This window comes from Vicugna pacos, chromosome 17 (assembly GCF_048564905.1).
Source record: "Vicugna pacos chromosome 17, VicPac4, whole genome shotgun sequence".
NCBI classification, from domain to species: domain Eukaryota; kingdom Metazoa; phylum Chordata; class Mammalia; order Artiodactyla; family Camelidae; genus Vicugna; species Vicugna pacos.
Genome location: NC_133003.1, coordinates 20,041,722 through 20,068,222, shown reverse-complemented (window position 1 = coordinate 20,068,222; position 26,501 = coordinate 20,041,722). Strand labels below are relative to the sequence as shown.

The following is a 26,501-nucleotide window of genomic DNA, read 5'->3' as shown; positions in this document are numbered from 1 at the left end:
AGGAGTGCCATTTACAAATCTCTTTATTGTCTGACTTAATAGAATTTAGACTCTCATATCTGCCTCTGCATTCAGTCTGGAAATGCAAATTGTAGGGACCTGTCCCAGGACCTGCTCAATCTCACACTGGGAGTGGATCTAGCAAGAGTTTTAACAAACTCTGCAGGAAATTCAGATACACACTCAAGTTTGAGAGCTACTGCACTGTGGTATAGCATGCATTTTAAGGTGAAGTCTTACACACATGAAGTGAGATTAGAATGTAATAGGATGTAAGAAATAGCTAAAAGTAAATGAGAGAGACATTGATAGATGTGGAGATAATTCTGCACATAGGTAAAATGTTTATATTTAGCAGATCTTGCTGAAGACACAGTTGGGTATTTGTCACTTTGATGTGTAAAGTAGCATGAGAGTATTCTCTTAAGGAAGGAGGGGGTCAGGGATGTGGGTCTTAAATTTGCCTGATGCATTTCTTTTGCAAAATGCACATATGTTTTAAAGTCTTATTTTTAAGTCTTAAATTATCCTTTTTCCTAGATAATAGATGCCACTCAGAAAGGAAATTGCTCTCGCTTCATGAATCACAGCTGTGAACCAAACTGTGAGACTCAAAAAGTAAGATGAAGTAGAGTTTGGGCTATTTGTTCAAGATTGTTGTTCTTTTCTGTTGCTAGTTCAGCCCTGTTTCTCAAGAATAGAGTGAGTCATCTAGAGTAGTAGTCTTAAGACTTTTTTGATCGTGTACACTCTCAATTTAAAAAGGCTTATACATGTAAAAAAAAAAAGATTGCTGTTCTAACTATTAATTTTAGATTCTATGTCAGAGATGCACATATATTTTACTTTTTAATCATTTAAATCATTTTTTCATATTCTGTTAAAATGTTTATTTTGAAATAAGTTTAGATTTATAAAATAACAAATAGTGGGGAAATAGTACAGAGTTCCCATGTACTATCCTTCACTAGCTCCTTCAAATGTCTACATTGTATGTCACCATAATACATTTGCCCAATCTGGCAATACTATTAACTAGTCTAAAGACCTTATTCAGATTTTGCCATCTGTCATTTTTCAGGTCTGGGATCCAATCTAGGAACTCCTATTGCATTTGTCACCTTTCTTTGCCTATAATTTTAGATATTATTTCAAAAGTGCCAAAATAGAAACTAAATTTTATTTTTGATGAAGTTCAGTGTATACTATTATATTTAGATTTTATTTCAGAATATGTATCAGTGTTATCCATGTGCCAGATTTGATGGTTTTAATAACATTTATTCAGGGACTGAATGGCCAGAGATGTGAGGATTTATATATGGTGTGCATGTGGGTGCACTGCTCCACCTCACCAAAGCCAGACTTTTGGTCCTGCTTATCTTTATGTCCCTGTGCCTGGCACATGGTCGACACTTGATAAATCATTCACTGAATTTGATATAACATTTTGAGATAATGATCTTAGTACCCTCTAATTTGTGTTTTAAGCTTGGAGTAAAATATAAAAATATATGTACACACACACACACACACACAATGAATAGGAGAACCCAGTCTGGAATTGATTTAACGTAATTAAGTTCTGGTTCTAGTTTTGCCTGTATCTGGTGGCCACATGTCTTGCTCTGAGACTGAGACTCCCAACTATATTGTGTCCCTCCACCTCTTTTCTTCTGGGTTTCTCATTAGTAACATGTTCAGATGGTCTGGACAGGAGTGCTCTTGTCAACTTACATTTGACATATTCTAGAACTATAAGTTCTAACCCCTGTGTATTTACCCCCATTTTAATTTTTGAGTTTTATGCATCTGTTTTCATGCTTCCCTTCCCTGATACTACACTCAGCCATATGACCACTGCTTCATGAAATTAAACTTTTGACATCATTGTTTCCCTGGTCCCATGCCCCATCTTATCTTAGAACATAGTTACTTTCAACATAATATAAGGTAGTATAAATTTGCCTGGTATTCAGTGACACCAAGCATTCCCTGTTTGCCTATTTTTGGTACAAGTGAATCTTTACTGTGTGGAAATGTGTATTAAGATAAGTTAAAGTATCAGTTACTTTTATTAGAAATATGTTATAGATAATATTCAGTTTTGTAGCTCATTAAATAAGAGTGATACTTAAATATGTTAGTTTATTTAACGGAAAAAATTCTCCTTTTGCTATTTACAAAACGCTTTGTTCTCTAAAGAGTGACATCAAAATTAAGACAGGTGATGATGAGCTTTGAAAAACAGACAAACAAACCAGTACGGGGGAGGGAATAGCTCAGTGGTAGAGCATGTGCTTGGCATAACAAGATCCTGGGTTTTATCCCCAGTACCTCCATTAACAACAACAACAATAAAAAAAACCAGTACACATAGATTAACCAGTTACTCATTTATTTTCTTTTGAAAACATCTCAGTGGACTGTGAATGGACAACTGAGAGTTGGGTTCTTTACCACCAAACTGGTTCCTTCAGGCTCAGAGTTAACATTTGACTATCAGTTCCAAAGATATGGGTGAGTACTGATTCTATTCTCTTTTGTTGCTTCAGATGGGGAAATAGACTGTTTGGATATACAGATCTAAAAGTTGGATATGAATTACTAAGAAGTTTTATGAATTGTCAGTTCTTATCTATAGTGTTGTGTTTTCAGTTTTTTGTGTTTTCCTACTGTATAACACTACTGGCCATTAAGGGATATTATATAGGAACTACATAATGTTCTTCTGAACTTCATGCTGTCTCATCAATATAATTGTTTCTAACATAATTTTAAAACTTATTATTACAGAAATGCCAACAGGGTATATGTGTATATAAAGAGAACAGTATAATAAATCTCTATGTAGCCATCATTCATGTCAGTTATCAACTCATGACTAATGTTGTCTCATCTACAGCACATTGTACTCTGAAAAATAAATTGTCACCCAGTTCTGTCTATGAAAACCAATGGTAATGATGCAATAGCACTGAATACCCCTAGCATCTATGTTGTGGTTTTACAAAATGCCGCTAAAAGAAACAGGGTTCCTTTGAGAAATGTCTGGTTTCAAGTTTGGGAGAGACATTGAACAAAATGACCCTGGATTATTTTATCATACCAGAAAACCAATTAAAAAAGATGAGAAGGGTCATGTAAAAGGGACTCAGGAGCTAGCTTAAATAGGCTCTCACTTAACAAAAGTGGGAGAGTTCTTATTAACACTTAAGCATCAATAAGGGTTATAATTGCAAATGGTTTGAAACACACTACATAAAATCCACGAGTTTTAATGATACTTTAAAAATAAAATTGTGTTAGTCATAATTGAAGGAAACCAATTCATGATTTTGAAAACTAATTTTTTTAATTGAATGTACACTATTATATAAGTTACAGGTATACCACATAGTGATTCACAGTTTTTAAAGGTTATAGTCCATTTATAGTTAATCCAGAATTCTGGCTGTATTCCCAATTGTAGTTGTAGTTTACATCCTCATAGCTTATTTTACACCTAATAGTTTGTATCTCTTAATCCCCTACCCCTGTTTTGCCCCTCCTCCCTTCCCTCTGTCAAGTGGTAACCACTAGTTTAAAAATTAAAAGGGAAAAAAGTCAAGCATATATCCTGCCTTTCCTAAAAGAATTCTACTTCAGGTTAAATCAAACAATTGGTGAGAGGAGGTTATTTCAGCTAGTAAACGAAACAGTAATGGTATCACCATTTTGTAACACCTCGTAAACTAATGGATCTAGGCAATGGTCAAGTATTCTGGGGATGGATATGGACCAGGTTCCATGCAGGGCTCCAGTATTTTTGTGTGTGTTTGCTTGTACTGTCCTATTTGAAAGAAGGGAAACTGGAAATTAAGTGCTGTTTGGAATTCCCTGCTATTTATTGAATAGTTTTATATCTCTGATTGCTACTGTCATGTACCAAATCTGTCAGTTTACTTTTGGAATACTCCATGTTTTCCTTGGGTAGCTCTGGTCATAGAGTAAATAAATGGCAGGGTTGGTTTGCACCCAGACTTGTAGACTTCTTTCTACCACTTTCCCTTGACTCTGTCATTACAATCATTTATTACTATATATATTATTAGTGTCTCATCCTTATGTAATGATAACTTTTTAGTAACCACTTGTTTCTTTCTAAGTGTACTTTATTAATAATGCATTTTATATCTATACATCTATTTATAATAGTACATTTTGTTCTCTGTGCCAGTTAATACTTACATGTAAGTAACAAATGTTGAACTAGTTAAGCAGTTTTTCTTACCCCAGATAGGTATATGATCTCTTATTTTCATGTATTAGTGGATATTCTCATAAATGGAGAAATTACTTATTAACTTCTTGGTTAGTTTTGTCTAGCTAACAAAGGAAGATTGGCAAAAGAATGGCTTTTTTTAAAGAGTAATTTACAGGCATTTCCATTAGATAGTAATAGAGTTGTTGGTATCTCTTAAAGTTTTTTTTTCTTTAGGCTAGGTTGACTTCTCTTGAACGTGACTGCTATATTATCAGCATTTTTATATGGTTTGTTTTCATGTAACTGACATCTTTCCTATGCTCCTTGAACAGGAAAGAAGCTCAGAAATGTTTCTGTGGGTCGGCTAATTGCCGGGGTTACCTGGGAGGAGAGAACAGAGTCAGCATCAGAGCAGCAGGGGGAAAAATGAAGAAAGAACGATCTCGTAAGAAGGATTCAGTAAGTGTTCCATTCTTCTTTCAGTTTTCACTATGTACATTTTAAGAAGGGAGATAGCTTTCCTGATTGAAGTTTGAAAAGTCAAAACTACAGCGAGAGAAATTCAGGATCAAATGAGATAATCATGGTAAAGAAATACGTGTTTGCTATTTTCATTTCAGTTTCATAGAGATTAGAACTGGATACTGAGAACTATGGAAGTCATTTTGAAAAGACATGAGCTGATAGTTTTTGTGAGCCTGTAAAACTCTAATCTTAAGTATAAGTGAAATGTTTGTCTGTTGGCTCACATAAGTCTGATCTACATTCCTAATATTTTAATACTGGTTTGTCTTTTGTTTACGAGTGTTCTTAAAATCTCTGCAATTCCTCCTTGAAGTGTAAGGTGAGTTTTGAAAGATAACAGGCCACCCAAGAGTGTGAAAGGGGTAGTTTCAAATGGTCTTTTCATTTAATACATTGGAGCAGTGGTTGATAGCCTTTTTTCTACCCTAGTTCACCTGAGTCACTACTGGAAGTGAGTGGTATCTTGCTACTAAAGAGACTCTGAACTGGGACAAGAATTTTATTATTATTATTATTTTTTAATTCCCCCTTCCTTTTTCTGAGGATCCCTTCACCAGAGCAGTGTTTCTTAGCCTCAGAACCACTTGGCAGGATCCATAGTAAAAATGCACATTTCTGAGCTCATCCCTAGACCTACAAATTTAGTGGAAGGCTAGGAGGCTTGAGGTATTAGCAGATACCCCTGTGATTCTTTCACAGTTAGCTCATTCTTGGGCTTTTGAGGAACCAGTACTATTAAGAATTATAAATGGCAATAGTCTTACAATTTAGATGAGAAGCTAGAAGACTTAAGGTGGGAATGGGGATAAAAGTATAGTAGTTAAAAGGTGATGTCAGTAAACCCAGATTAATTGGAGAGAACTAATTATGGAGAATCTGGATTCTGTAAGAAGACAGATAGCAGGAAGCACTGGAAAGGGCCATTAAAAAGTCAAAAAAAGGATCATTTGAAAAAATGCAAGGGGTAGGGGAGGGTATAGCTCAGTGGTAGAGTACATGCTTAGTGTGTACCAGGTCCTGGATTCAATCCCATTTACCTCCATTACAAAAAAAAAAGGAAGAATGAAATGAAAAAATGCCACAGAGAAAATTTTATAAGAAACACCCTTGTTTTTACCACCCAAGATGAACAAATGCTGTTTAGACTATTGTTTGCCTCAGCTGTCTTTTTTAGAGAACATATATATTGTAGCTGTGTGCCAAGCACTCTTCAAAGCACTTGACATGTTAACTCACTTAATTTCACAATAAGCCCTTAAATTAGGTACAAGGATTTCCCCTTTTACAGATGAGAACACTAAGGCACAGAGAGGTTACAGGATCACTTAATAGGCTACAGGAATAAGCTAGTCTAGCTCTTGTCTTTGCTCTTAACCGTATTGAGTTCTTTTGTGTAAAGTTCTAGAAATGTTATAATAAATGTGTATATTTCTACAATTTGTTTTTACTCTTATTTTAAAACTTGACCCATGTGAATATATGTAAGCATATTTTTAACTGCTATAAAATTATTCATCATATAACTATTTATTTACATATATTCCTACTAATGAACACTTATGTTTCTAATTTTTTGCTCTTAATGTCACAGTTGGTAACTTTACACATGTCTCTTCTGTAGTGTTTCTTTAAGATACATCCATGTAAGTGGGGTCACTGGATCATAGTCTATTAGCGTCTTAACTATTACAGGAAATTTTTCTTTAAACTCCATGAAGATTTCTTTTATTTTTAACTCTTATTTCATATAATTGATAGTTTCCAGAGCAACCACAAAATAGTCGTTAAATGTGTTGATCTAAGCTAAAATTGCCATAGAAGCTTCCCTTTATTTTGTTTTCAAAACTTAAGCATTAAAAACTGCATTACTGGTTTTTGCTTGCTTGATTTTATTCTGTTGATAGTGTGTTCATCTAAGTTTAGGCCTTGGCTTATAGACTAAACTAGGTGTAACATCCAGTCATTTGGTAGACTGAGTTCCCAGATTGCTCCAGATGTGAATTTGAAGGTTTTTTTGGAACAGCAATATTTTCGATGAAGCTTTATCCAGGTAGAGGAATGACCTGGGAATGAATCTAGGTTCCTAGAAGGGTCATTTGTCCTTGACTGTAATGAAGAGTTTAACTCTAGTTTAGTTTTACTTGGACTACCTCCTACTGACATTCCCTCTGTATGTCTAGATTCTGAATTCTGTTCAGGTGCAATTAAATTGAATCACAAAAGTAGCACTTCTTGAAATTCCTAAGTGTTAGTCTTTGGAATTCTTTTGGGTAGGAAATGCCATGGAGAGGACAGGATAGCAGCAGTTTCAAGCATAGTTGTGTGTATTGTCAGTATTAACAAGAATATGTTAATGGCTTTGTAATCTGTACCCCCCCATATTAGCCCTTGATTGGTAAACGTTTTTGATTTTTTGCTCTTATGATTGCATCTATGTACATACAGCTTATCCACTTAACAAAATTGTAAGTTCTTCCAGGACAGGTGATTGTCTTCTTTGGGTATGTCACAAACTAAGTACTTAATTAAATATTTAATTGGTGGAGGTATAGATCCCTACTATTATATGATGTTACTTGTAATTTGTAGTTTATAAAGTGCAGACAGGAAATTGTCTGAAACTTTATCTCAATCTCTTTTGTTTGAGTTTGTGGGAAAAAAAATTAACAGTAAGTAATTTACACAATAAAGAGGGTGAAAAGCCACGTAAGACAGGAACTATTTGCTTTTAACACATAATAAACAAGTACTAGTATCCAAAATATATAGACAGCTATTTCTAATGAATAAGAAAAAAAAAAGCCAGAACAAAGAAAAAATAAACAACTTCCATAGACACATTACTAATTCAAATAGCCAGTAAGCATATGGAAAGGTGTTCAACCTCATTAGTTATCAGGGAAGTACAAGTTAAAACTACTATCAGATGTCATTTGCATACTCACCAGATTGATAAAAATTAAGTTTGATGATACATAGGAACAACAGATAACAGATCTCATACATTGATGGTCGGGGTGTAAATGGATACAGTTGCTTTTGAAAACACTTTGGTGTTATCTTCTAAAGTTGCATGTACAAGTATTATATGAGCTAGCAGATACACTCCTGGGTGTATAACCAGAGAGAGACTTGTTTAAAATGTACATCAGGAGTCACAGCAGCATTGCTTACATTAGAAAAAGTAGAAACAACTCAAATGTCCATTAACATTAATATAAGTAAATTATAATGTAATCATATGTGAAAAAAACTAGTCATGAAAATGAAGGAGCTATGGCTGCATGCAACAACACTGGTGACTCTTAAAATGAAAAATTGAATGAAAAAGAAACGATGCAGCATTTTGTCCAGTGTGATTTTATTTCTATGAAGATTAAAAATAGACAAAATTAAATTATAATATTTATGGATTTGTATATATGTAGTAAACCTATTTAAAAAATCAGAACTATTTCCTAAAAAGTTAGGGGACATTATCTCTAGAGTGGAGAAGAGAAGGTGTTACTAAGGAAGGGGCATGTTGAGCACTTCAGGAACGCTGGCTGTGTCCTCCCCATCCCCTCTGTTTTTGCCTGAGTGTTGATCGCCATGGGTATTGCTCACCTGTTTATAAAACCTATATATTTATTAATTGTTAATATACTTTTTCTGCATGTGTATTATATTTTATCAGAGTATTAAAAATGGTAGTTTAGACCCATTAAAGACAGTTCATAGCCAAAAATACTGAAGTATAAATAAAGAATAAACATTTTTCTTGGACTGATTATATACTTAACAGAATAAATCCTTGATATTATAGAATTGTGCATATACATATAAATTTTCAATTACCAATAATTTATTAAAATACATCCTAATGTTCCTTATACTTTTGTTAACTTTTAGTTACCACAACTCCTTTTGGAAGGTGGTGACCCATAAATGAAAAATAAATACTTTTAGTAAATTTAATGAAAGCTGTCAGACTCCGTCATCTCCCAACTTCCTCCCTCTCACATACCCTAAAAGTTATAAATTGTACAATCGATTGTCCACTTGAGTACTCAAAATTATGGAAGTTGTATCATATCACCACTAGAATTGGCAGACTTACTTTTGTGTATATATCAATACAACCATTAAGCTTATCATCGTAATAAGAATGTTGAAAAGTTGTTCACCTGTATTTTGTTTGCAAAATTTTGTTATTTATACTTTAGTTTCTTCAGTTTTACTTCATATTTACTGTTTCCTTAAGAACTCTACCTTTTTATATTCTAGTAGTGCCTATATACAGTGATGTCTGTTCAATAAATGTTTATTGAATGAATGAAAATAACTCAGTTTTGTCTCTTAAGTTTTCAGAGTTATAGAATCATTACATGCCTAATTATGAAAAGAAAATAATCCCATCTCTTAGCTCAGTGAATATTTGCATCTCAGAATTGTCAAAAGCAAGATTCCTGCATTTGAGGGGGAACGTGGAATTTTAAACCCTTGGTCTTTCTCAGTCTAATCCTCTGGAATTTGGGACACAGAAAGCTTTTACATTTAGGATATGTAAGGAAAAATATCTTAAAGGAAATTGTCTTAGATTAAGATTTAACTGTAAATTGACTTTTCTGTTCACATATTTAATCTATTCAAAACTCAAGAAATGATACTGAGATGAAAAAGAATGGACCTCAAATATACATTATAGAAGGAAAAAAATAAGTTTATGTATCTTCAACTTCTTGCAGGCAGCATTTTACATTTTCTCATTTATTTTTGTTCTTTACCGTAACAAGAGTTTCATTTTGTGCCAAGTTAATTTAATGCTGTTGTTATGTCTCTTCTCCTTCATTCTCTATCTTTTCTAGATTTTATGTTATTGTCACACTAGTTATTCTCAAATTCCATTTTGATCATTTATTTTGAGAGGGTGATTCAGTAATAGAACTATCTCTTACTCACATCAAATCCAAATTCTTTTGTGTTACATCTGAGATCTTCTAATCTAACACCAGCCTCACTTTTGATAAGATTTTTCTCAGTTCCTAACCAGGTGGCATTCCCCCCAGCCAAGCTGAGCTATACACTATCATAATTTTCCATTTCCTGTTGTTCAGACTTTCCCCTCATTCCTGAACTCCTTCCCTCCTCTTGTTTTTACCTTACCTGTTTTTAACCCCACTTCAGTGAATTCACTTCTGGTGACTCTCATTCTAAGTGCGCCTTTCCTTCTTAGGCCTCTGAGGTTTCTTAACATTAACATTTACAGTTAATGCTTCATTGTTCGTTTTCTATGAATTAATTTTGTCTCCCCAGTAGTACGTTCTGTGAGGACTTCTTTATATCATTTATAATAGCTACAACACAGCTGGAAAACAGTCTTTGGTACATTATTTTTGTTGTTGCTCTGTATTATTTAAATATTTTTAGAACAATTGAAGAACGTATTTAAGTTATAAAGCATAATTGTATGCTTTATATATGCTGTGAGCACTTCTCTGCTTTCTTCTCCTTGCTTAGCCCCTGTAGGATACTACTATTTTAGATTTTGTCTTACCTCCTTTGCCTTTTTAAAATAGACTTTTCAGACATGCAGCTCGAAATTTGTTTTTGAGTTTCATAAAAACAGATTAATACAGCATGCAATTTTCTGGAACTTTTTTTCACATAACATTATGTTTGTAAGATAGTTAAATGTTGCATTTGGCTGCATTTGATTCCTTTCACTGTGGTATAATATTCCATTATGTGAACATGCCAATTTATCCAACCTGGCCACAGGCATTTGGGTTGTTGGCAGTTTTTTTCTATTATGAATGGCTGTTCAGTGAGTGTTCTTCTGATTCTCTGAGTACACAGGTGCAGAAGTTTCTCTAGGGTTTAGTTTTAGATGTGCAATGGCTAGACATAGGGGATACAAATATTTTATTTTTTAAGCTAATGCTTTATTTTTTCCTGACATACTTTTCACCTAATATAGTTTGTTCTTTTTTCTCCCATAAAGGCAGTTTTTTTTTGTTTTGCTTCACTGTAATGTCTTTAGCACCTTGAATTACACTTGACATATAAATGCTTAGTAAATATTTGATGAATAAATGAAATGCTTTTCAAATTGATCATGCCAATTTGTATTTTCATTTTCATTAGTGTGTTCAAGTTCCTTTTGATCCGCATCTTTGTTTAGACTTGATATTATCAGACTTACTAATTTTTTCCCCAATCTAATGAATGTAACGTGTTTTCTCACTGTTGTCTTTAAGGAAAACACGTTTTTCCTGGTGAGGTTAAACATCTTTTTAGGCTGTTTGATTCTTAGATTAATGAGGATTTTTTGTGGTTGCTGTTATCTTATAACCATGTTTTTCTTTGCTGTTGCAGGTGGATGGAGAGCTAGAAGCTCTGATGGAGAACGGTGAGGGTCTGTCTGATAAAAACCAGGTCCTCAGCTTATCCCGGCTAATGGTTAGAATTGAAACTTTGGAGCAGAAACTTACCTGTCTTAAACTCATACAGGTGAACACTTTGATATTAATTTTATTTTTTATTTCTGAATTTAAGGTGGGACATTTAAACTACAATCCAGAATAATGAATGGAAAAGGAATAAATTTGTTGAGAAGAGTTACTATTTTTTTTAAAATGAGTATGTGAGTTCTATATGACTTTGAAAACTTGTATTCTTAAGACTGTCTTGAGGGTTTAGCATCATTTAATCTATTAACAGATCTTGTTTGCTTTTTCTACGCAAAGAACATGGTGGGATCTTTGTGTGTGTAACAGTTCCTGACACTTGATACAGGTTTTTTTTACCCACGTTGATTAGTAGCATGCCAAGGCCATTTTTACCACAGGATCTCAAAGCAAGGAATTTTAACAGTAATCTTCTTTTTACTCTAGTTTAAGTATGCCACAAGAAGTTGGATAAAAAAAAATAATTAAAAAATTTTTTTTATAAGTTTTAGCTTCAGTAAAAATGGTGAATGTAATTTGTTTCTTAGTCCTTCAGAATTGAATTTCATTGTAAATTACATTAATAATTATATAATTCTCTACTTTCGTAAAGTCCAGGTTGACTGGATACATTTTAGGTATCAAAAAAAGATTATAGCCTCTTACTTTAAAGCATTTATTAATTGCACAGTTTTAGTTGAGTTAATCAAAATAGAGTTTCTAGGGGTTTTTTTGTTAATATAAACTCTTTAGTCCCTCTGTAGGCCCTCTTTAACTCTGTGTCTGGTATTGTTTGTCTCCCTCCTCCAACCCCCAATACCCTGCATCCTGTTTCTTTTCCCCTATGTAAGAACACACACTCACAGTCTTGCCTGAAGTCCTTTCTGGAACGTCACGGACTGTCTTTGTTGTGGATCTGGATGGCAGAGCTAGGTGATGGCCGGGAAAGTAACCAGAAGCTTCAGGAAGAGGTCAGTTCACATTCAACTTGCTTGTTTCTTAATATACTTTTTTTTTTAGGTTGAGAGTATGTGATAATATCAGTGATAATAAATTTAGTGCTGTATTTAGCACTGATATTAAGTAACTATATAAGTTCATCATCCCAATATCATTTCTGTAACTACAGCTTTATAAACAACTTGGTAGAAGTGAGTTTGCCTCTGGTTTTTTCTCCTGTGGTATCTTTTTAAGGTTAGTAGTATATAGTTGAGAACTGCCAAGAGCAAGATAGAATAATAGTTCTATCTTCACATAGTTAAGTGAAAGATCCAGTTTGTTGCTAAAACTATGGTTTCAAAGAGATGGGAAACCATCTAAAAAATTAGTGAAGAGCTGAATTTTGTATGACAAGAGTAAGAACATTTTAAGGAGTAAGCAACTATTTTAAAAGATCTAAGTAAGTGTATACTGATAGCATTGTTAGGGGCATTGTTATATTTTATACTTTCCCATGAAATGCGCAGTATTTTCTAACTTGATTTAAATGTAGTTCTTTTTAATCGTAATTTCCAAAATAATTCCAAAGTCACTTAATAATATACTTTTAAAAACAAAAGCATGAGAGTGGGCAGATGAGTGATTGTCTTGTCTCTATCCTTCTAGGAGATTTAACAATAAGTAGAAGTTGGGGAAGCCTTGGGGTTCTTGAAGAAGTACATTGGGGAGCACTATCTGCATTTTTTTGTGTGTATACAAGACATTTAAATATATATTCATGCATAGTTCCAAAGCTTGTATTGCAGTCACTTGGGAAGCTTTTTCGAAAAAGATATCTAGGATGAGTTCCAGTAGTGTATCTGTTTAAAAAAAAAATCTACCTGGGTTTGAGAACTATTGATGGGGAATATTAATCAAATTAGTCCTATTTGATACTGTGAGCAGTCACCTGCTCCGCAAAATGACCACATTTTGCTGGTCATTCTTATTAAAACAGTTTTACTTCCCTTCTAGAGGGAAATAATATTGTGACACTTAAATTCTTCTGTGGTTACAAGACTTAAGTCTTAATAAAAGAGTGAAAAAAATTACTACTTCTGCAGAAATGATCTAAGTCCCATCCAGAGGTTTGAAAAGTTAACTATACAAAGTGATGTGATTTTTTTTCTTTAATTGTGTTTAATCAGATTATAAAGACTTTGGAACATTTACCCATTCCTACTAAAAATATGTTGGAGGAAAGCAAAGTACTTCCTATTATTCAACGTTGGTCTCAGACCAAGACTGCTGTCCCTCAGCTGAGTGAGGGAGATGGGTATTCTAGTGAGAATACGTCACGTGCTCACACACCACTCAACACACCTGATCCTTCCACCAAACTGAGCACAGAAGCTGACACAGACACCCCCAAGAAGCTAATGTTTCGCAGACTTAAAATTATAAGTGAAAATAGTATGGACAGTGCGATCTCTGATGCTACCAGTGAGCCAGAAGGCAAAGATGGCAAGGAGGACCTTGACCAGTTAGAAAACATCCCTGTAGAAGATGAGGAAGAGTTACAGTCACAGCAGCTACTCACACAACAACTACCTGAATCTAAAGTTGATAGTGAAATTGCTATGGAGGCCAGTAAGCTAGCCTCATCTGAACCAGAGGCTGACACTGAAATAGAGCCTAAAGAAAGCAATGGCACGAAACTAGACGAACCTATTGCTGAGGAAACACCATCCCAAGATGAAGAGGAGGGTATATCTGATGTGGAGAGTGAGAGGAGCCAGGAACAGCCAGATAAAACAGTAGATATAAGTGATTTGGCCATCAAGCTCCTGGACAGTTGGAAAGACCTAAAGGTAAGAAAACATTTTTCTTTATTTTAACCTGAATTAGTCAGGTTTAGAGTTCCATAAAACTTAAGTTAAGTTACCTACTTTTCTGCCGATGTGTATTTTTGAAAAATGAGATACTATCTCTCTGTCAGCTGATTATAAATGTTTCAAACATCTTTTAATCCTTGGCAAGAGATATACTAGCCAAACTGATACACAAATGTCCCCCTTTTCCTCATTTACAGGAGCATATCACAACAGTGAGTTCAGTCATTCAAGTGCTCTTTACATTAAAAAACAAAACCAGAAATCCTTTGCATATGAAATGGGATTCTACATTGAAAGAGTCTATGTAAGAAAAAAGAATGTTTAAAATAATTGGAAATTAGTATTGGATTAACGAGAAATTAATTTAAAATTAAGTAGAGCCAAGGTGATATAGCAGCTTCTCATCAAAAATGATTGAACATAAATTAGTAAAACAACCTTATATGGAACTAGTTCATATTCAGTATCGTTGTTTCTGAAATAGGCCTGCTTTTAAATGCCTGTTTGGTCAAAAGGTGTTATCTGAAAGAAAAATAAAGAGAGTTCTGGAACCCTCACACCTAATACTTATATAATCACTTATTAAAGTATGTAGCATGATGTTCAGGGTTTGCTTTGCAGAGAGCCCAGTCTGGGTCTTGGATAGACACAAGAGTTAATAACAGGGTGAGCCTAGGAGACATGTGATAAATTTTGATTATAAGTGATCTGGATCTGAGATCCCGGTCTTGAGGACTCTGTGGGAACAGGTTACTTCCTAGCTTCTATTTTTCTGTTCCTCCTCTCTTCTGCCAGAGGTGAAGCAACCAAATAAACCACCTATACAGATTTGCAGCAAGATGAACACCTGAATCCTCTCCGTTCCCAGTTATGACTACAAAACTTGCCCATTAGATACTACCATTTGACCCATAAGGAACTGTCCTTAAACTGAGCAAAATGAGTAGTTGGTTGTTTGTGCACTGTTCTTATTTTTGGCATTCATAATTTGCTGTTTTGAGACCCTTCTTTAAGTATGGTGTGGTTTCAGCTCTCGTTTACCCATTTGAGCTCTTACTCATGCTACTCTTTGATTGCTCACAGTTCAGCGTAAACTCAGCCTTATTAAGCCTTATGATATCTGACCTTTTTATAAATATAAAAGGAAGGATTCATAGTTAATCTGTTTATGACATAACATGTGAACGCAGGAACTGGAGTTTGAATTAATTGAAAGAGCTACTGGGACAGTTACTTGTGTGAACCTTTATTTAAAGCCTGCTTTGTGAAGGCACAGGAGTCCCTGGAAGAAGTCCTTGTGTTTGGAGACTGCTAGTAGGGCCTGTACTATGACTGGCTCAGTAAGGAAGGTGGAAATGGAGACAAGCATACAGGTGAACATAGAAAAGTCCTTATAGACATAGTTTTAGAGAGAGAGTGGGGTTGTAGACCTAGTAGTTCACTTTTGCCTGAGAAGGCTCTGGTTGACATAATTAAAAAAAAAAAAAAAGGTAGTCATCCTAATTTCTCAAAAACCTGTCTCTTCTTAAAATCTGGGGAAAGTTAGATTTTTATTTCTCTATATGGTAGGTTTTTAAAATTATAATTATAATGATATATCTGGAATATCCTTAACTCAATTAAGTATAACTGGTAATTTAAACTCACACTCCAGACATAAATTTTTTTGAGTCCTACAAAATTATTTCTCCCCCTCTCTGTTATCCTTTTCATTCCTACCTGAAAGATCAAAGTGGTTGTATAGCACTATGTAGCTTGGTGATCCTCTTGACTTGAGGTTTAACACTTCATTTGTACTTAAAATATATCCATCCTTCTTAACTTTCATACTTTGGATTTATCCTAATTCTAAGCATCAAGGAAGTCATTAAATAAAATTCTCCTTTAAATTTTACAATTTGCTCTGGAATCATTACCCATCTAGAATTGCATTTACTGAGAAATGTTTTTACTTGATTGAACTGTGATGTTTTATTACGCATTTGTGCTAGGGTTCTTAATTCATCTGTCATTCTAATTAACATTTACCATGGTTCTAATTTCAAGACTGATTATGTTTGTCCTTTTTAAAAAGTGCTTTAGCTAGGGAACCCATAATTTGAACATGTCTTAGAGAAACACCTTGACTTGATGTGATTACTATATATCCATACTATCCCGGCATTGAAAGAGTTAACTACTTCTGTCTGACTTCCACCTGTGTGTTCAAGTAGATATTGGTAGAAATGGATATGTGTTATTCAGCCAACCTTTATTAAGCACCTGTTCCCAAGCACTGTTAGTTTCTGATGTTAATTCCAAGATTATATGAAAAAGCACTGAACTAAGATTGCAGTACTTTAGCCACTCCAAGCTTCCCTGTCCTTCGTGGGCCACTGTAACATTGCTGGACACATGTTCCACTTGGCCTTTCTACACACTGGATGGAGTGAAGAACTGAAAGAGTTTGCTTCAGATTTCTTAATCTTAATTTTGCTGTAAAGGCCTACTATAGGGATCATCAGTAAATGAAAGAGGGTGGGAGGGAAGGGAATGAAGCTTCATGAATTACTCTTTGTCCTCCCAGATCTGATGATGATCCCCCTTGTAACTTGAACCATTTCCATCTAGCTTCTCAGGGCAGCAAGGAGCTTGTTAACATCACCAGCTGACCATGTGTCTCCTTTTCTCAACTCCATTTTCAACTCCGTGCTGAAGAAAAACAAGAACCTAGCGTGCATTCTGTGAAGAAACAGGAAGATGGTTGGGAAGTTGGATGATGCATGAAAAATATAATAGGTGAAAAGAGGACAGAGGTGGTTAACTCTGGCGCCGGCGTTATTTTGGTGCGTCCATTGCCGACAATGGATGTCGTTCTGGGAAAATCCCGACTCCTGGCGAGAAAGGATTAAGTGAGCTACTTTTTCTATACCTCTATACACAGGACCACTGCCTTGGCTCTACAAGGCTTACACATTTTTGACACCTAAGTAGACCTCAACAAGAAGCATCAATTAGCACATTGTTGCACGTGAGCATACATTCATTTTCATATGGAAATTACCTGGGTTACATTTTCAGCAGGGACGTGTGCATTTATTCCTGTTTGCAAAAGGAATTGTTGTACATCATCCCTCATGCTGAAAATATACCCTAGACTTCAGAGCAAAACAGCTGGTTATAAGTTGATTAATTATAACATGACTGGAAAATCTTCATTCATTTGGATCATGAGAAGAGGTAAGGTTCCTGTGAATTTGGCAGTTTCATTTGCAGTTAGACAGCTGATAGGCTGTGATGGCTAGTGATTCCAGAGCCTCTCTTGTAAACACTTAGATTACAGGATGTGTCTCTCTTCTGATGATGAAGTCTGAGTAGTTACAGTTTCACCTGGATTAGATCATTTAGGGACATTTTGTATGTGTGATAAATTGGACTTTTCTTAAGGACAATTCTTACTGTCTTTTTCATCTTTATCTGAAGACATTATCTTTAATTAAACATTATTTTCCTAGAAAGTTAAGCATTGAGCTCTACAGGAGGTCTAAATAAAACAGAGAGTTACCCAACTGAAAAGTTTTGAGTCACTGCTTTGAATTTTGGCTCATAACTAATATTGTATGTGAAATCTACCGTGTAACATTTTTAAATGAAATGATTGTCCCCTGGATTTCTGTAGTAAATTTCAGAATCCTTAATAGAGATTATTCTGTATCTATAAGGGTCACTATTACTTATCCTTTTCTTTAAAATTCAAGATTGCCCCTGTGGAGAACTATTTTAGGTACTACTACATTGAATTTTTTTTTAATTAAATATCTCACTTGATAAAAAGCAAGTATGGTCTAAAACTTGTTAGTAGTCCATTTTTTTAATTTAATTTTTTTATTGAAGTATAGTTGATTTACAGTGTTTCAGGTGTACAGCAAAGTGATTCCATTATACATAGATACATATATGTATTTTGCAGATTCTTTTTCATTATATGTTATTGTGAAAAACGGAATATAGTTCCCTGTGCTATACAGTGAGTTCTTATTTTTTTGTTGTTTTTATTTTTTAATTATCAGATATTTTCATCTAAATTATGGCTGGCCCAATCTGCCCTGCTGCCTGTTTCTATAAAGGAAATTTTTTAGGAAACACAGCCGAGCTTGTTCATTTACATATTGTCTGTGACTGCTTTTTCACTGCACTGGTAGAGTTGAGTAGTTGGTTCAGAGACTGGATGGCCAACAGAACCTAAAATATTTACTGTCTTGTCCTTTACAGAAAAAGTTTGCCAATATGTTATTAAACAATAAACTACAGAATCTGGCAGCTCTGAACATTCTGATTTTGAATGATGTCATTTTGACACTTTATTCTTTTGGATGAACTCTTTTAATTGTTTCCCTAAAGGTATAATGATCATGTTTCCATAGTTCATGAAGTTACTTTCTTTTTTTTTTTTTAAGTCTTGACTCTGTTTAGGGAAAGTTAATTTAAGTGATTTGGATGTAGGGCTGTCTGAGAAGTGGAGGAATATATATGTTATAGAATTACTGACTAGAAGACAGCTTTAAGGAATATTGTTCTTCCCTCAGGACCATGAGCAAGTTAGTTGGAAACTTAAGAAGAGACTTTTCAAGTACAGATAAATTGGTACGTTCTAGTTTTATATATAACCATAATGAAAATATATAAATTGTCCTTCTTAATGTTCTTAACTTTTGATTCTGATAGAATTTCAGACTTACAGGAAAACTGCAAGAATACTATTCTTTATGTACTCTTCATGTAATATACATTCTAGTGACAAATCAGCTCAAAGTTTCTCTAAACCCTTCATCCAGTTTCCCAGTATTAACATTTTACCAAATTTATCATTTACTATCATTTTCTCTTAATTTTTTTTATTTTTAAAGGTTAAGTTACAGATATGATGCCCACTGCCCTAAGATATTTAGTGTATATTTCATAAAAACAAGGACATTCTTCTATATGACTTGAGTATACTTATCAAAATCAGCAAATGACAGTGACACAATACTATTATCTGTTTCACAGTCCTCATTCAAATTTTGCCAGTTGTGCACATAATGTCCTCTATAGAGAAAAAAAAAATTCTGATCCAGAATCTAATCAGAGATCAAGTATTACATTGACTTGTATCTCTTTAGTATCCTTTAATGTGGAATAGTTTCTCAGTCTTTGTCTTTTTTAGACTTCACATTTTTGAAAATTTTTTAATTTTTTAGGATATTTCTTAATTTCAGTTTGTCTGAAGTTTTGTTTGGATTCAGATTATACATTTTTGTCAGAAATATTGTGGTAGTGTTCTTCATATGATGTTGATTTATCCCATTTACTGGCATTGTCAACTTTGATCACTTAGTTAAAGTTGTGTCTGCCAGGTTTCCGCAATGTAAAGTTAGTAGTTTTCCCTACACATAGGAACACCTTTGGAAATAATTTTCTGTTTTTTGTGAAATTTATCCATCCAGTGAATTGGTCTGAGTCATTAACAACTATGATTGTTACCAAATGGTAATTTTCTAATCCATTATTCTTTTTACTTTTTGATTGGCATTCTTTTGTAAGCAAGAGCTTCCCATTCTCTCCCATTTAGTTATTCATTGATTTATATCAGTTTAGACTCATGGATTCTTATTTTATTCAGTGAAATATGATCCATTCTATTTCTTTATTTGGTGCTTAAATTATACATTATTTGTCCAGTGGGAGACACTTTATGTTTGTATCTGTGTGATTTTGACATGTTTTCATTATTTTTTTTTAGCCTGGTACAACATACTGTTCCAGGCTTATCTTATACTTTTCCCTTACCCAGCACTGGAATCAGCCATTTCTCCCCGAAGCTCTGGTTCCTTATGGTGGGAAATTATATTTAGAAACCAAGATCTGAGCTCTAGATGAAGTCTTTCCTACTGGGGCATTGCTTGTAGGAGCTGTCAACAGACTGTAAAGTATGTATATTTCTGTATACAGGTGAATGAATGTCTATATACATGTTGTACTTGACTTCTCTATCATTTTTCTTGGTTTTTGTTCTGTTACTCTGAGACTACACCCTCTTCTGAATCATTTGAGTTTCCTTCTGTGACTCTCACCTGTATGTTAAATAGTTCACATCATCTCCTCTTTGCCATTTTACATTCAGGCTCCTATCATTTCTTACTTACACTATTGCAGCAGCCTCCTCTATTTGTCCTTCTTGTCCTATTCTTTTCCCCCTTCATATTGTTCTGTATTATGCTCCAGTGATATCTTTTAAAAATATAGATATCATCAATAGGAATCTCTAGTAGCATCCCCAAGGTACCCATTATTCAAAGAACAAAGCCTTTAGGGTATGGTATGGGTGGTACGTCTATGTTTATCTAATCTTTTTGCCTCCAGATTTCTCTTAAACACTCAATGCATGAGTCACAACAGGGTGTTATAGGAATCCACCTTTCCATGTCCTTGTACTTTTCTCTTTGCTTGGAATATCCTCCTCCTCCCTTCCTTTTAAAAATCCTTTATTTAGACTTAGAATTGCAGGTCATCCTTTGTGATGCTTTTTCTTTTTCTGTATTTTTAGACAGTGGTAGCAGTCTTAGCAGATTACTAAGATAACTTGCTTAGATACTTAGTTTCCTTCACTGGGTCATGGTATCTTCTAGGGCGGAGAAGATTCCTTAATTGTTGTAGTAAGAGTTACTTTTACTACGGTATCTTTATAGTAATGATTATAAAAATAAGTTGCCACTTAATAATAGCGAATGACTACTGTGTGCCCCCTGTAATCTGTGCTACATTCAGTAATCAAGTGTTCTTTTTGGAAATATACATTTGTTCGTGTCAGAGACCTATTTAAAACTTTTAAATGGTTCTTCATTACACTGTTAAAATTAAATCCACTTTTCTTGCATACTATGACATAACCTGGTCCTTATTTATTCATCCTTAACTCAAGCCTTTCTGGCTCACTAGTGGGACTATGCTACTAATGTTCATATATACACATAAATACACACACACATACATACATATATACACATCTACTCATTCCTGAAGACTTTCTTTTGTTAAGATGTCTCTTTCCCCTGAAAGCCATTCCTCTTCGTTGAAGACAGAGTATTCTGCCCTTTCTATGTGCTCTTATAGCATCTTTTCCATTCATAGCAGATAACATCTCATAATTGTACATTATGCAAAGGCAGAGACTGTCTTGGTCACTCAAGTCTCCCCAGGGCACTGTGAGAACATAGTATGTAGTTTGACACTTCATAAATATTTCATTGAGGAAGTAAAGAAAGTCCATCTTTTTCTGTGGTACCACACTGCTTCTTGAATCCATAGTATGTATATTTTATTTGATAGGTAGTCAGAAAATATTTGAACGACTGTCATGTAATCTTTACAACCCTGTAAAGTAAGTGGTAGTGTTTTTATCAGCTGTAAAATGGAAACAAACAGGCCATGAGGTTGTAACTTAACTATAAATGACATAGCTGAAAATTGATTCAGGGCTTCTGATTTAAATCCTACCTTCTTTCCACTCCTTTTTCTGATCCAGCAAATAGTGGTTGCTACGTCTTTGCTAGATAATTCATGCAATTATGTATCTTTGGTGAATACTTTTCAGATTTCTCTCAATCTGTTTCTGTTTTAGTAACTGTAATTCCAAATTCATTCTTAAATCATAGGAACTACCATTTTAGTGTTTTGTGCAAGTATCTTTTTTTTCTTAATGATGCAGAGATAAATCTGTGATCCATGATTGAACTTCAGCAGATTTTCAGAATCGTTAAAATCCTGTGCAGAACTGGGGTTTTCTGGGGCAAGGGTCCATAAATACAAGCAGCTTCTCAAACAGGAATGTGTATAAATGTGGGTTGGAAAAGGAATGAACTGTGGTCCAAAAAATGTTTTGTGGATGATCTTAACTGCAGTTGACTAGTGCAATATATAACTACAGTGAAATCATTGGGGGGGCTGTGGTGATTTCTAAGTTTCAATTAGAAAAATTATAGGGAGGTAAATTTGAAAAGTGTAAGGAAAAATCTTAGATTTGGAATTAATTTGCCTAGAAAACAGAAATCTAAAATTTGAAAAATATTGTTCTACCTAATAAAACTGAAAAAGGAGGAAAATAAATAAAATTTGAAAAACATTTAATCATCATGGCCTTGATTATTCTTCAGTGATTACTTACTGGCGTGAAAGCACTTTTATTTTTCTGTACACATATTTTACTGCTGGGCTTAGGGAGGCCTTGAAAGCAGGCACGTTGTCAGCTGTTCACCTTGTTTTTCAGTACTGTCATAATCCCAGCACATTTTAGGTGTGTGTTGAATAAAACTGGGTGTTGCTAAGGTAGATTCTTTGAATTAAAGTCAAGGAGGGTAAGGCAAGAGAAGGAGGAGATTAGAGGGACAAGTTTAAACTGAATGGCAGTGAACTAGGAAGGCTTTTTAAGGTATAGTCCTTGATAAAGTGGAACATTTAGAAGTTGCCTTGGAAATCCCCAGGTTCCTTAAGCCTTTGCCTGAGACCTCATAGCCCCCTCATTGTTTATCCTGAATGCAGTCACAATGCACAAAAGTCTTTTGGTTCTATGTCCACGGCTGCTTCTGAGGCATGTTATCTTTTCTTTTAATTTCTAAAATTCCTGCACATGACAAAATTCAAAAAGCATACTGCAGAATATTTTGCTCCTAACTCTGCCACACGTCCTGTTCCCTGGAGGCAACTAATACAACTACTTTCTTGTGTAGCCTTCCAGAGATAATTTGTGCATATTATATGTATGTATTTTGCCTTTTTTTAATAAAGATGGCACCACTGTTAAGCTCCTTTTTAATGTTTTGTAAAGATTGTTTCATACCAGATTATGAAGAGTTTATTTCTCATAGCAGCATAATATTTTATTGTATAGATATACCCTAATCAGTTCTCTCTCGATCATATTAATCAGTCCCCTCTTTTGACCATTTGGTTGATTGCTTTCTTTAGCTTAGCAGCAAGTACCTTTTTGAGCACATTCACATGTGTGGTAATATACATGTTGGATAAATTACTGAAAGTAGTATATTTATGTCATAGTCTGTGTTATTTGTAATTTTGATAGATATTACCAAATTGTTCTTCATAGTTGTACCATTTTAACTCTCATCAGCAATGTATATGCATAAGAGTGCTTATTTCACTATATCCTTGCCAGCACAAATATTGTCTAACTTTATTTTGGCCAGACAGATAGACAAAAATGGATTATTATTGTAGCTTTAATTTGCATTTCTCTTATGCATTAAACATTGAATATATTTACATTTGTATTTAAAATTTTAAGAACTGTGTCCATATCTTTTGCCCATTTTTCTGAGTGGCTGAGAACTGAAATTAGATCTTACTATCTTTTGCTTCCTGGGAGCCCAGCTGTCTAAAGGTAGAAGAGTGTTTCTTGAAGAGTTTAAAAGAATAAATAAAATTTCTACCCCCTTTTCCTCTCACTCTCCCTTCTTCTGCCCATCTCGTGTTATGAGAGACATGGATTTTATCTTCTAAGTTTTTTTTCCAGTCAAATCTCAGGACTTCTGTGACCTAATAGAGACACCCCTACCCTCACTTTTTGTAATATAGTTTGTGAGATTAAAATGGTAGACTCTTAATGCTTTACTGGGATATGATGATGGAGTTATAATTCTTCCCTCTAAGGGAACTTAAGTCATGGTTATAGAACCATTGTTACTGAAAGTGTTTCACAGAACTTACACTGATAGAAAAGGAGCTAGGGTATATATTTGCCCAGTAATTTTTTTTTTTTTTTAGACTTGGAGTGGTGTAACTCCATAGACATTGAAGTTATATGTTGCACTAGTGTGTAGAATTGTGAATCAGGTTTCTTTATAGTCTGCTATTACTCAAAGATAAGTGTTTTAATATCTTTAGCCTAAATGACTAACAGAACTGATTTAACCATATATTTTCCAAGATGGTTTGTCAGTAAGCCATATGGTTTCAGTGGGAACCAAATGAGGTTAGATTTTATCATTTTGTTTCTCTTTCTTACCTCTTCTAAATTTTCAGTGTTCGGTAAATTCAGATAAATTTGGTATGTTTGCTTTTAAGCCTTAAACTTTAGAAATGGCTGAGTATCCTGGGAATATGGTAGAAGTTTTTTGAAATCTTTTTCTAATACATTCAATTGTCTTGGAAAAGCTGCTCTCTAAAATGTTAACTAAATACATAAACATATTTGTATATACGTACACACATACGCGCAAACATATGGTATTCTCAGTATCTTAAAACGGTTTCAACATTGCTTAGAGAAATAAAGGTTATGACAAAACCATTAATGAACTGAACACTAAAAAAATGAATCTCATTCAAACATTCCTTCTCAGTTAACATTAACAGGTTCTTTTCTAATGAGTGATTATCTTTCTCAACCAAAGTCTCACTGTTACAATAATTGGCAGTGCAGTTCAAATACAATGCAGATCTGTTATGAAATTAAAAAGCATTGATTTCATAAAGTCAGTAAGAACGATGTTGAAGAAGTTGGAAAGGAAACATACTAGGATAGTAGTCTACTAGAAGCATTTTGAGAAAGAAAAATGAAAAGATTCTGAGATAATCCTGGGAAAGAATGTTATTGCATCATATTATCAGTTAGTTATTTGGGAAAAGTACATCAAAAAACATCAACAGTTGACTCATCTTTTGGGAAAGAATTGAAGTTTTCTCTCACATACTGATTTTGGGATTACAAATAAATGTTAGTGAGTTGGTGAATTTGCAGATACAGGATCTATGAATAATGAGAGTTAATGTAATCATAAAATATGTGGCTTTTTGTGTCTGGCTACTTTTACTTAGCATAGTGTTTTCAGGCTTCATCTGTGTTGTGGGATGCATCCGTAGTTAATTCCATTTTATAGCTGAGTAATACACAATTGTATGGATATCATTTGCTACACGTCTTTATATGAGCCAATAAGAGATTTGGTGGGGGAGCATATAAACCTAGATGAAGACTTTTTATTTCCCTAATTCTAGAAAAACTCATCTTCATTATTTCTTAAAATATTACCTTCTCTCCTAGAACTCTCTTTACGTGAGGTGGCACTTTAACTTCTAGCCTCCATATGTTACAGCTTAGCTTTTGTATTTTCTTGTCCCCTCCTGCTGCTTTTTTGTCTGTTCTCCCGGCTATAAAAATGGCACCTTGCTCAGAGTCTCTTTCTCTTTTTTGTTCTTATTCTTGCTATCAGGAAAAAGATTTGGTTGGCATGTACTACACAATTTTATCTGTACTTGCTAACAAAGAAAAAATAGTTTAAAAGTTAAATGTTATTACAGAATACACAGTATGATCTCTATATAATAAAAAATAAAAAATTATACTCATTGTAAATTATTTTGTACTCCAAGTCTTGTTTAACTCAGTAACACTCGATATCAGAGTTAAGTTTTTATCTTTTCTAGGAAAAGTAAGCAGTCTTATAAAGTATTGTTTTGTAATTTTGTTTTAGTTCTTTTTCTGCTGTCTGTTCTATCAGTTCATTTGGGATGTGTTAAAAATGTGCTGGAGTGCTTTGACAACAAAAGCCCCTGTGCAAGCAAAGCATGCACTCTACCACTGAGCTATGCCCTCCACCCCCAAGAGTACTTTTTGAAACTGTTGGAAGAAAACATTCCAGCTTAGGCCCACGTTAATGACCTGTTAGTAGTAGATGTCTTATTCAAATGTTTTTTTGTTTGTTTTTTAAGTAAAAATGGATATTCTACAAACCATATAATTAAAAGTAAATTTTTTTCCCATGAAAGAATGTGTTTACTTAGAATCTATTTTCTTTACATATGAACAAACCAGGTTTCCACAGATAACCATCATAGAACTTGGGCTGTCTTTGTGTCCACAAATTAAAAACATCTCCACACACAGCACTTATAAAGGGAAGTTGTTTGCATTGGTATTGTATGAGCTAGTCAGTGATTCAGTGTGTATCGATCAGTTTCTGAAGATTGATTTTGAGCCGTTGACTGAAGAGGAGTGATTGGCCAAGGGTAGGCTGTTCTAAGCATTGGAAAAAGTTTATAATGTTGCAGAGGTACACTTACTAATCTGACCCTCGAAATACATTAATGTTTATGGTTACATATGAGGCCTGTAAACGGCAATCTTACCAGGGATAAAAGAGAATTGGCTTAGTGATTTTAAAAAGCATGAGATATGCAATATTTTGAGCTTATTTAATACTATGTGGTTGATTTCTGCAAATTTTGTTGATCTATTCAGCAAGTAATTGAGTGTTGATTATATGCCAGACACTGTTCTAATACTAGAGATACAGCAAAGAATAAGACAATCTTGGCCTTTAAGGATTATAGTTTGAGTATATATGAATTTGTGTGTTAGCTGGGAATAGCACCAAGACAGCAAAGAAATAAAACAGGGTGATTTGTAAAGAATATTAGGTGGAGTGGGAAATCAGATTCTTTAGGCCCCACGAG

At 34.2% G+C, this 26,501-nt stretch overlaps 1 protein-coding gene across 6 annotated transcripts in view; it reads left to right on the top strand.

Moving 5' to 3' along the window:
• SETD2 (SET domain containing 2, histone lysine methyltransferase) overlaps positions 1 to 26,501 on the top strand; it is a 114,286-nt gene that overhangs the window by 45,467 nt on the left and 42,318 nt on the right. For 4 of the 6 annotated variants that reach the window (XM_072941152.1, XM_072941150.1, XM_072941151.1 and 1 more), the window contains 6 exons: positions 541 to 618; positions 2,423 to 2,520; positions 4,579 to 4,705; positions 11,129 to 11,263; positions 12,051 to 12,170; positions 13,326 to 13,988. In XM_072941152.1, coding sequence (XP_072797253.1) covers positions 541 to 618; positions 2,423 to 2,520; positions 4,579 to 4,705; positions 11,129 to 11,263; positions 12,051 to 12,170; positions 13,326 to 13,988 — 1,221 coding nt within the window. Of the gene's footprint in view, positions 1 to 540; positions 619 to 2,422; positions 2,521 to 4,578; positions 4,706 to 11,128; positions 11,264 to 12,050; positions 12,171 to 13,325; positions 13,989 to 16,622; positions 16,904 to 26,501 lie in introns of all 6 variants that reach the window. The other 2 variants (XR_012060626.1, XR_012060625.1) reach the window with 2 other exon arrangements.